The sequence below is a fragment of the Schistocerca americana genome, chromosome 9 (assembly GCF_021461395.2).
Source record: "Schistocerca americana isolate TAMUIC-IGC-003095 chromosome 9, iqSchAmer2.1, whole genome shotgun sequence".
NCBI classification, from domain to species: Eukaryota; Metazoa; Arthropoda; class Insecta; order Orthoptera; family Acrididae; genus Schistocerca; species Schistocerca americana.
The window spans coordinates 48,924,291-48,936,354 of record NC_060127.1 but is presented as its reverse complement, the minus strand read 5'-3'; the positions used below and the strand labels follow the sequence as shown (position 1 = coordinate 48,936,354).

General features: G+C 43.6%; 1 protein-coding gene across 1 annotated transcript in view; it reads right to left on the bottom strand.

Annotated features, from left to right (window-relative positions):
* The window catches only part of LOC124551256, a 162,266-nt gene that overhangs the window by 36,396 nt on the left and 113,806 nt on the right, over positions 1–12,064 (bottom strand). Inside the window, exon 8 of the mRNA XM_047126255.1 lies at positions 3,153–3,428. Coding sequence (XP_046982211.1) covers positions 3,153–3,428 — 276 coding nt within the window. The remainder of the gene's footprint in view (positions 1–3,152; positions 3,429–12,064) is intronic.

Genomic DNA, 12,064 nt, shown 5'->3' with positions numbered 1-12,064 from the left:
TGAGGAAAAATTAGGTCAATAGCTTATGAAAAAGCACATCCTATATACAAAAATAAACGAATAATGTCTTCACTTATGTTGTTCCTAAATCCATAATATTTCTTGTTTCACCAGCTGTGCCTGGTCTTTGAAAATTACATTCTCTCATAAAAAAAATTCTGTATTTTGTGGAATAAAACAGTAGATAATGAAGTTTTGCATAATACCCATATGGCAAAATACCCTCTCCCTCAAACGATTTTATAGAAACAGTTCAGTTTATGATGTTTTTCCACTGGGCCATCTTATCATTAAATCTTTCGTGGGTGCGATGGGGAATTTCCCTTGTGAGTATATAGATTTGCAATACAATTTTTATCTGTTCTCTTAGTCTCCTGCCTAGCGACACCCTCGTAAACTGCGACATACTCAAATATAAACAACCAAACATTTGTGGCAAGCAAGGAATATAAATGTCATTTCCGCTCGTTTCATTGGCAACAGTTCAAGCTGTACTGTTGGGTTCCAGCCTAACAATACGCTCGGAAATCGAGATATTTTACGATAAAACGGCCAAATATTTGTGATAACCAAGAATAGGAATGTCATTGATTGTCGTTTCACTCCTAGCAATTTCACCCATTATTTTATAGTCAGGTAGAAGTCACAAAATCGAAGAAATTCATTCATAAGGGAGCCCATTAATATATACAGGGTGTCACAAAAAGGTACGGCCAGACTTTCAGGAAACATTACTCACACACAAAGAAAGAAAATATGTTATGTGGACATGTGTCCGGATACGGTTACTTTCCATGTTACAGCTCATTTTATTACTTCTCTTCAGTCTGGAACCGCGCGACCGCTACGGTCGCAGGTTCGAATCCTGCCTCGGGCATGGATGTGTGTAATGTCCTTAGATTAGTTAGGTTTAAGTAGTTCTAAGTTCTAGGAGACTTATGACCTCAGATGCTGAGTCCCATAGTGCTCAGAGCCATTTGAACGGTTTTTTATTACTTCTCTTCAAATCACATTAATCATGGAATGAAAACACACAGCAACAGAACGTACCAGCGTGACTTCGAACACTTTGTTACAGGAATTGTTCAAAATGTACTCCGTTAGCGAGGATACATGCATCCACCTCCGTCGCATGGAATCCCTGATGCGCTGATGCAGCCGTGGAGAATGGCGTATTGTATCACAGCCGCCCACAATACGAGCACGAAGAGTCTCTACATTTGGTACTGGGGTTGCGTAGGCAAGAGCTTTCAAATGCCCCCATAAATGAAAATCAAGAGGGTTGAGGGTAGGAGAGCGTGGAGGCCATGGAATTGGTCCGCCTCTACCAATCCATCGGTCACCGAATCTGTTGTTGAGAAGCGTACGAACACTTCGACTGAAATGTGCAGGAGCTCCATCGTACATGAACCACATGTTGTGTCGTACTTGTAAAGGCACATGTTCTAGCAGCACAGGTAGAGTATCCCGTATGAAATCATGATAACGTGCTCCATTGAGCGTAGGTGGAATAACATGGGGCCCAATCAAGACATTACCAACAATGCCTGCCCAAACGTTCACAGAAAACCTGTGTTGATGACGTGATTGCACAATTGCGTGCGGATTCTCGTCAGCCAACACATGTTGATTGTGAAACTTTACAATTTGATCACGTTGGAATGAAGCCTCATCCGTAAAGAGAACATTTGCACTGAAATGAGGATTGACACATTGTTGGATGAACCATTCGCAGAAGTGTACCCGTGGAGGCCAATCAGCTGCTGATAGTGCCTGCACACGCTGTACATGGTACGGAAACAACTGGTTCTCCCGTAGCACTCTCCATACAGTGACGTGGTCAACGTTACCTTGTACAGTACCAACTTCTCTGACGCTGACATTAGGGTTATCGTCAACTGCACGAAGAATTGCTTCGTCCATTGCAGGTGTCCTCGTCGTTCTAGGTCTTCCCCTGTCGCGAGTCATAGGCTGGAATGTTCCGTGCTCCCTAAGACGCCGATCAATTGCTTCGAACGTCTTCCTGTCGGGACACCTTCGTTCTGGAAATCTGTCCCGATACAAACTTACCTCACCACGGCTATTGCTGCCATAAGCTGTGCCAGCACACCGGTCAGCAAAGAAGTTGCAAGAAGATCGATAATAGGCGATGAATCAAGCACACCTATCAGGAGAGAGGCCAAAGACAAAGTCGCAAGCAACGCACCGCCAACGCCATCTATATATATATATATATATATATATATATATATATATATATATATATATGGGGTGATACAAAAAGGTACAGCCAAACTTTCAGGAAACATTCCTCACACACAAATAAAGAAAAGATGTTATGTGGACATGTGTGCGGAAATGCTTAATTTCCATGTTAGAGCTCATTTTATTACTTCTCTTCAAATCACATCATGGAATGGAAACATATGTATATATATAATTTCTTGAAATGGAGAAGCTTCTATCCACAAAACAGCACAGCACAGTTTTAGAAAGCATAGTTTAGTTTGTGCAAAACTCAGCTTGGTCTTTTCTAATGGTGAACTTTGTGTGCTGGCATAAGCTGTGCCAGCACACCGGTCAGCAAAGAAGTTGCAAGAAGATTGATAATAGGCGCTGAATCAAGCACACCTACCAGGAGAGAGGCCAAAGACAAACTCGCAAGCAACGTACCGCCAACGCAAGTATTTAGCTCGCCACCTCAAACTGGAGGGCCCAGCCAGACACAGGCAGTCCGCTCAGTCGCAGACAGAGACAGTCACAGCCGCAGTCAGCTCAGTTACTATTCTAGCTGCTCAGTTGGCTGAGTGCAACCTGCTTGTGAACAGAGCTCAGCAGACAGAACGCGACATTCTTTTGGGGGACTGCTGTTGAGAAAATTTTGAGAAACCGCATTTGAAGCTGACTTCAGAACGATCCTACCGCCGGCAACATACATTTGACGTAAGAACCCTGAAGATACGAGTAATCAGGGCTCGTATGAAGGCTTGTAGACAGTCATTTTTCCGTCTCTCTGTTTGTGAGTTGAACAGGAAGGTGGATGAGTAGTGGTGGTACAGGGTACCTCCCAGCACGAACTGAACGGTTGCTTGCGGAGTACGTATATAGATGCAGAACTGTGCGCTCGGGACGTTAGGGCTCGTGGTACTCACAGCGCGAGGAAGGCGGCCATCCTCTTCTCCATGAAGAGCGCGGCGTCGTGCGACTGCGACAGCAGCGCCTCGCAGAACAGCCTCTTGGCGCAGGGCGTGTGCGTCCACGCCGCCGGTCCGCTGGCGCCAGCCACCCGCTGGGCAGCGCTGTGGTCGCGGCTGGCGCCACTCCAGGCCTCCTCCAGGAACCTCTCCTGCGCGTCCTCGCCGCCCAACGCAGGAGCGCCACCAGCTGCCGCCGCACCCGTCCACAGCCCGTAGTTGAAGCTCGGGACGCTGGACCACAGGTGAACAGAGCAGCCTCATTACCAACAAAGCTGGTCATTATAAGAAGTCTTTCAAGTCATTTATCTGTACGCGAGATGCCTGTTAGCTTTGTCGGGTCCTTTGGCGACGTTCGTTTGACACTTTTCCTGACTTTTCGCCCTTGGGACAGCGCAGTTGCCTCGACGCCAATGTTGAAATGGCTGTGGGCACTATGGGACTTAACAACTGAGGTCATGAGTCCCCTAGAACTTAGAATGACTTAAACCTAACTAAGGACATCACAGACATCCATGCCAGAGGCAGGATTCGAACCCGCGACCGTTGTGGTCGCGCGGTTCCAGACTGAAGCGCCTAGAACCGCTCGGTCACACTGGCCAGCGACGCCGATTTTGGATAGCGCCATTGTGCCTCGCACGGTATGCACCGACAAGATAAAAGTCATGGAATACCTCCTAATAACGTGTCGAACATCTTCAACTTTTGTAGTCCTGTCTTCCTTAGTTGCGTGTAATATTACGGTATATTGATAACTTTTACTTATGGACCGTCTGACAGCATCTGAATAAAACACAGTTTTAGTGCCATACGCGTTTCGCCTTTATTTTCTGCAAGGCAACACCACTGGCAGGTTGCGCGAACAATTTCTTACATATTGCGCTCCTGTTGCATTTTTGTTGTTGTTATTCTTCTTATGAATGCCAATTTGCGGGTTTTCTTCCCACATTCCACAGCACTATGAACTGAATGCTTGTTTTAATGTTCTTCAAAAACATTGCATTAAAACAAGCATTCAGTTCATAGTGCTGTGGAATGTGGGGAAAAAAACCGCAAATTGGCATTCATAAGAAGCTTTTGACAATGTTAACTGGAATACTCTCTTTCAAATTCTGAAGGTGGCAAGGGTAAAATACAGGGAGCGAAAGGCTATTTACAATTTGTACAGAAACCAGATGGCAGTTACAAGAGTCGAGGGGCATGAAAGGGAAGCAGTGGTTGGGAAAGGAGTGAGACAGGGTTGTAGCCTCTCCCCGATGTTATTCAATCTGTATATTGAGCAAGCAGTAAAGGAAACAAAAGAAAAATTCGGAGTAGGTATTAAAATTCATGGAGAAGAAGTAAAAACTTTGAAGTTCGCCGATGACATTATAATTCTGTCAGAGACAGCAAAGGACTTGGAAGAGCAGTTGAACGGAATGGACAGTGTCTTGAAAGGAGGATATAAGATGAACATCAACAAAAGCAAAACGAGGATAATGGAATGTGGTCAAATTAAATCGGGTGATGCTGAGGGAATTAGATTAGGAAATGAGACACTTAAAGTAGTAAAGGAGTTTTGCTATTTAGGGAGTAAAATAACTGATGATGGTCGAAGTAGAGAGGATATAAAATGTTGACTGGCAATGGCAAGGAAATCGTTTCTGAAGAAGAGAAATTTGTTAACATCGAGTATAGATTTAAGTGTCAGGAAGTCGTTTCTGAAAGTATTTGTATGGAGTGTAGCCATGTATGGAAGTGAAACATGGACGATAACTAGTTTGGACAAGAAGAGAATAGAAGCTTTCGAAATGTGGTGCTACAGAAGAATGCTGAAGATAAGGTGGGTAGATCACGTAACTAATGAGGAGGTATTGAATAGGATTGGGGAGAAGAGAAGTTTGTGGCACAACTTGACTAGAAGAAGAGATCGGTTGGTAGGACACGTTCCGAGGCATCAAAGGATCACCAGTTTAGTATTGGAGGGCAGTGTGGAGGGTAAAAATCGTAGAGGGAGACCAAGAGATGAATACACTAAGCAGATTCAGAGGGATGTAGGTTGCAGTAGGTACTGGGAGATGAAGAAGCTTGCACAGGATAGAGTAGCATGGAGAGCTGCATCAAACCAGTCTCAGGACTGAAGACGACAACAACAACAACAACAAGAAGAACAACAACAAAAATGCAACAGGAGCGCAATATGTAAGAAATTGTCCACGCAACCTGCCAGTGGTGATGCCTTGCAGAAAATAAAGGCGAAACGCGTATGGCACTAAAACTGTGTTTTATTCAGTTGCTGTCAGACGGTCCACAAGTAAAAGTTATCAATATACCGTAACGTGTCGAACTCCTTTCGTCTGGCAGCAGCTCGATGAGGCATGTACTCAACAAGTGTTTGGAAGTCCCCTGCAGAAATATTGAGCCATGCTGCCACTATAGCCATCCATAATAGCGAAAGTGTTGCCAGTGCAGGATGTTGTGCACAAGTTGACCTCTCCATTATGCCCCTTAAATGTTCGATGGGATTCATGTCAGGTGATCTAGGTGGCTAAGCGATCGCCCAAATTCCTCAGAATGTTCTTCAGACCGTTGCAGACAGTTGGGGCCCAGTATCATGAGGCTTTGTGATCCATAAAAATTCTGTCATTGGCTGGCTGCAAATGGTCTCCAAGTAGCCGAACATGGCCATTTAAAGACAGTGATCGGTTCAGTTGGACCAGAGGTCCCAGTTTATTTCATGTAAACACAGCCGTTACCAGGATGCACATTGTTTTGTGTCAGCACAAGAGCCAACACCGTGTTACAAGTGGAGGCCGAAATGCACGCGTTTTAGCTCACGCAGGCTAGTGTGGGGAGGGAAGAACTATACTGACGTGAGGTCTGGAACATGACAAGGAATGAGAATTCGGAAAGCGGACGTAATTAGTTTGATACTTTGAAACGTCCTCTTTGAAAAATTGTACAAGGACTGTGCTTAAACTGACACACAATATTTTGTTAGCGGAACGCAATCTGACTTTCAAAATTCCCTACAAAAGAATGGCCCTGACTAACATTAAACTATACCTTTCACAAATCACTTACCTCACAAAAATCTTCGCTGCTCAAGCTACTGCAATACAGCGAGCGCCACTACTGCCAGCTAAATAAAAGATTCAAACTATGGAAGGCACTAACTACTGATAGGGATAGTTAGCAAATGAAAGATATTAATAGAGAACAAACAATGTATTTACCTTGATATCATCATATATAAATATAGCAGTTCATGACAAATTTCAAAACTCCGCCATCTCTCTCCCCACATCCACCACTGCTGGCGGCTCACCTCCAACTGCGCAATGCTACGCGCTGTTCACAGCCAGCTGCCTAACACTACAATGGCGAGTATTACAACAATGCAAAGCAGCCACAGACTGCACACAGCACAGCCAGTGATTTTCATACAGAGGTGGCGTTACCAATAAAAAAACCTAAACAGCCTACTTACAACTTTAATCCATTAATGATGAACGTCGCTCTTGACTGTGCATGATTCACAATATTATCTGTTCAGAAGACGTTCTTGACGATAGTAATTATAGTAACTGAATATGGCGCCTTGCTAGGTCGTAGGAAATGGCGTAGCTGAAGGCTATGCTAAACTGTCGCCTCTGCAAATGAGAGCGTATGTAGACAGTGAACCATCGCTAGCAAAGTCGGCTGTACAACTGGGGCGAGTGCTAGGGAGTCTCTCTAGACCCGCCGTGTGGCGGCGCTCGGTCTGCAATCACTGATAATGGCGACACGCGGGTCCGACGTATACTACCGGACCGCGGCCGATTAAAAGGCTACCACCTAGCAAGTGTGGTGTCTGGCGGTCACACCACACATTGTCTTGTTGACAACTTGCGTGCATGGCTTCATGGTGTGTGTGCCACACTCGCACCCTACCACCAGCTCTTACCAACTGAAATCGGGACTCATCTGACTGGGGCAAGGTTTTGAGTCGTCTAGGGTCCAGCTGATATGTTCACAACTGCACGATAGGCGTTGCAGGCGATGTACCGTTACGAGAGACAATCGCGTCAGTCGTCTGCTGCCATATCTGATTAACGCTGCACTGTTGTAACGCATACGTTCGTTATATTTCACGCAGTGTTGCTTGTCTATTAGCACTGACAACTCTACAGAATTTTGCAAAAACAGACACAATGTCTAATGGGATAGCAGCAATCAGTGATTGTATACTTATAGTCCGTCTTGATTGCAATTTTTTTTATTCATATGACCGGTTTCGGTTCATTCAGAACCATCTTCAGATCTGATATTTCAGTTGCTGGATTTGGACAGGTTACTCCTGTAACTGAAATATCAGATCTGAAGACGGTTCTGAATGAACCGAAACCGGTCATATGAATAAAAAAATTTTCCAATCAAGACGGATTATAAGTAACACTCTACAGAATGCCGCTGCTGTTGGACGTTAAGTGAAGGCCGTGGCCACTGTGTTGTTCGTGGTGAGAGGAAATGCCTGAAATTTGGTACTCTCGGCACGCTCTCGACACTGTATGTCTTGGAATACTGAATTTCCTAACAGTTTCCGAAATGGAACGTCCCATGCCTCTAACATCAACTACCATTCTGCGTTCAAAGTCTGTTAATTGCCGTCATGTGGCCACAATCTCGTCGGAAACATTTTGAGCATAAATAACACCTCCGTCAATGCACTGCCCTGCTGTACCTTGTACACGCGATACTGGCGCCGTATGTACGTGTGCATATCGCTACCCCCTGACTCAATCTACGAGGTGCGACAATAAAGTAATGAGACTGATTTTCTTTGCAAGATGTGGCAACCCTGCAGGCTTGCTTAGGCACAATATCTTTGACCTTGGTCTATAAGCTGCTTCTAGTCCAAGCGGCACATCGATGCAACTGGTCATGAGCTGTGCTGTAATAAGTTAACACATATTTGTGTCTCTCGTCACGGAAATGGAACCGCATAATATTGCGCCGGCCGCGGTGGCCGTGCGGTTCTAGGCGCTGCAGTCCGGAACCGTGGGACTGCTACGGTCGCAGGTTCGAATCCTGCCTCGGGGTTGGATGTGTGTGATGTCCTTAGGTTAGTTCTAAGTTCTAGGGGACTGATGACCTAAGATGTTAAGTCCCATAGTGCTCAGAGCCATTTGAAACGCATAATATATCGCAACGGTATGCCATTTCTTTTGTATTAAATCGGGTGAAAACGCAACAACTTATGGTAAGCTTCAGAAGGCTTTTGGAGGTTATGTCAAGAGCTCAAGTTTATCGTTGGCATAAAATGTTTAGTGAGGGCAGAACGGATGTTGAAGATGAAGACCGCAGTGGACAATCATCAACCTTCTGTGTTTCTTTGATTCCAAGGGAATTGTTCATAAAGAGTGGGTGCCTCCTGGACAAACAGTTAACCAATATCACTGTAAAGGAATTTTAGAAAGACTTCGTAAAAGAGTTCTTCGTGTCCGTGCCATCATTGCTGATAATTGGATTCTGCATCACGATAATGCGCCATCCAATACTGCTCTGTCAGTACAGCAATTTTTAACTCAGAACAAATTTCAGTACTACCACAGCCACCTTATTCACCAGATATCGCTCCGTGCGACTTTTTTCTATTTCCAAGAGTCAAAACGGCGGTCAAGGACATCATTTTCAAACAACACAAGATGTCCAAAAAGCTGTGACGAGGGTCTTGGAGGATATTAGAGAAGATGAGTTCCAGAAATGTTACCATCAGTGGCAGAAGCGCTGGAAAAAGTGTGTGCAATCAGAAGGGAACTACTTTGAAGGAGACAACACTACACTTGACTAAAACGGTAAGCAACTTTTTTTCACATGACACTCATTACTTAATTGTCACACCTCGTTTATCAAATATGCTTAAGTATATCATGAAAATGCCTCGTCCGGATTGTAGGTAGGTCCCGCAATAGATCAGAAATTGCTTCATTATTCGTTTCGCAACTATAATCGAATCGGCAATGTGGTGGAGACTGAAGAGTCCTTGAACCCAAGTTGTCAACAAGGCACTGTGCAAGCTGGTGATGGCTGGATAATGGTGTGGGCTGTGTTTACATAGAATGAACCGATCACTGACTGGAAATGCTTATGTTCTGTAACTTGGAGACCATTTGCAGGCATTTATGGACTTCATGTTCCCAAACAACGACGGAATCTTTTATGGATGACAACGCACCATGTCACCGGGCCACAATTGTTCGAGATTGTTTTGAAGAACATTCTGGCCAATTCGAGAGAATGATTTGGCCAGGCAGATCGCCCAGCATGAATCGTCGAACATTTATGGAATATAATGGAGAGGTCAGTGCGTGCACAAAATCTTTCACCGGAAACACTTTCGCAGTTATGGACGGCTGTAGAGACAGCACGGCTCAATATTTCTGCAGGGGACTTCCAACAAATTGTTGAGTCCATGTCACGTGGAGCTGCTGCACAACGCTGGGTAAAAGGAGGTCGGACACTGTATTATCAGATATTTCATGACTTTTGTCACCTCAAAGTATTGTTTCAATTTTACTGCAATAGATAAACGGTAGAAAGTATATGTGTAGTGAGTGGGTTGTTGGACAAGGAAGATCTTCGTGCATTGGGTTCACCAGCTGGAACCTCCACAACATAATCACGCGCTAATGCTAGTTTAGAAACAAAAATGTTATTACTGGTAACTTATGTAATCAGAAAATAGCAAACATCTTTTAAAAGTAATGTAGTTTTGTAATCGAAACGCAACAGAACCCTTTTGTTTTTTACCGCTTAGAAAATTTCATTACCCTCATTGGGTAACTACCCCGACGTTGTGAACCACTGATCTAAGAAGTTGGCCAACAAGACAATATCTTGTACAATATATTGGACAACCTTCGATCTTGTGCACAGACGGTCAGTAATACTGCAAAATGTTATTGACAGTCTAGGGGCTGCTTTACACGATTTTGAGTCAGAACAATAGTGGTAGCAGCCGGCCGCGGTGGCCGTGGGGTTCTAGGCGCTACAGTCTGGAACCGCGTGACCGCTGCGGTCGCAGGTTCGAATCCTGCCTCGGGCATGGTTGTGTGTGATGTCCTTAGGTTGCTTAGGTTTAAGTAGTTCTAAGTTCTAGGAGACTGATGACCTCAGAAGTTAAGTCCCATAGTGCTCAGAGCCATTTGAACCATTTTTTGAATAGTGGTAACAACTTCTTTGTTCTTCGTGATTTCTTCGGTGCCCTAACTTTAGAATGCTGAGTTTTGCATGTAAGTAAGAAATATTATATTTTTATTTTATCTTTAGGAACAACTGATGATATTTTCTATATTGTAGGCTATTACAATGTCTAGCAGCAGTAACAACACTGACAAGTTAAAAATGTCATATCTGATGTTCAGGTTGTTCCAGACAAAACAGATATCATATAAACTTAAATTATTATGTTTTTTTTTCTTTAGCAGGCAAAGATGGATCAGTCAAGACATTAAATGGATAAAAATAACACGAGGGATAGCGTAGAAACTCAGAGTAATATTTTTAGCATGTTACAGCAGAGTCAGCAACTGAAAAATGTAATTACATTTAATTTCAGCCTCCAGTTGCATAAGCAAAGAAACTTTACATAGGTTTCGGCTGTAATAATGTAGCCTTCTTCAGAAATGTCACAACATAAAATTAAAACATGCCAGCTATTGGCCTTGTCATACTTAAAATATTAGTAGTACAGTACATACTCATAAGACTATGTGCTGTAGTACACAATATAAAATTAAAACATGCCAGATATTGGCCCTGTCATACTTAAAATATTAGTAGTACAGTACACAGTCATAAGACTATGTACTGTAGTACATGTTCGAGAAAAATGTCTTCTCAAGGAAGTGGAATCTTCTCAACGTTACGGGGTATAACACAGCACCACATGCAGTCAAAGGTCCAGTTGGTATGCCTGCACAATAACGTGACAAACTGGAGAGTAGAGGACTCACTCGCTTCAGTCCTAGGCTGTTAGAAGTCGATTCTACTGGCCAATTTGAGGGTGGTTTTGAAAGATTACTCGTGCTCATCTAGTCGGTTACAAACCCAAGACTATACTTCAAGTGAGAAAGCCAAAAATTTTATTTTTAAAACGCATTTTGAGCAACATTAGGAAATAGAAAGGATGAAAATAAGGGAAGAAATCCCTTAACGTGATCAGATGTGCTTTGTATGCAAGGAAAATATTGTAGATGACGTCAGATCTAGTTAGCCTTTCTCAATGTTTGCGGCTTGTTCTTTCTCTTCAAGGAGTATTCATGATGATTATTTTTGTTAATGTCCAGTAGGATTTTCTCAGTCTTGTGACTATTCTCTGTTGCGATTGTTTCGAATGGGGCTATAAATAAATTTTGTTGTAAACGTTTCCTAGATTTATTTCGTAACTCGCTGGGAACCCTGGGTTTAACCATATGAGAACGAAATTTTACATCGTTGAATCAAAGAATTCGAAACGACTAGAAAAGATGTCCTCCTACTTTATAGTTTTTTATTCTGGCTAATTTGTGTACTGTTTGGATACGAAATTAATCTGTTACTATTAACTGGATTACTATCAGTCGTTTGTGCTACACTAAATTTTGTATACTTCTTGTCAAATTTACTTCCTGAGATGCGGCACATTTTCAAACTTACCTAATCAGACACTGTATATTAAAAATGGCCATTTAAGAATATTGCCCTCCGTCCGAACAGGCCTCGGACGGCCCAGCGGTACCGACTGGCCGCCGTGTCATCCTCAGCCCACAGGCGTCACTGGATGCGGATACGGAGGGGCATGTGGTCAGCACACCGCTCTCCCTGCCGTTTGTCAGCTTACGAGACCAGAGCCGCTATTTCTCAATCAA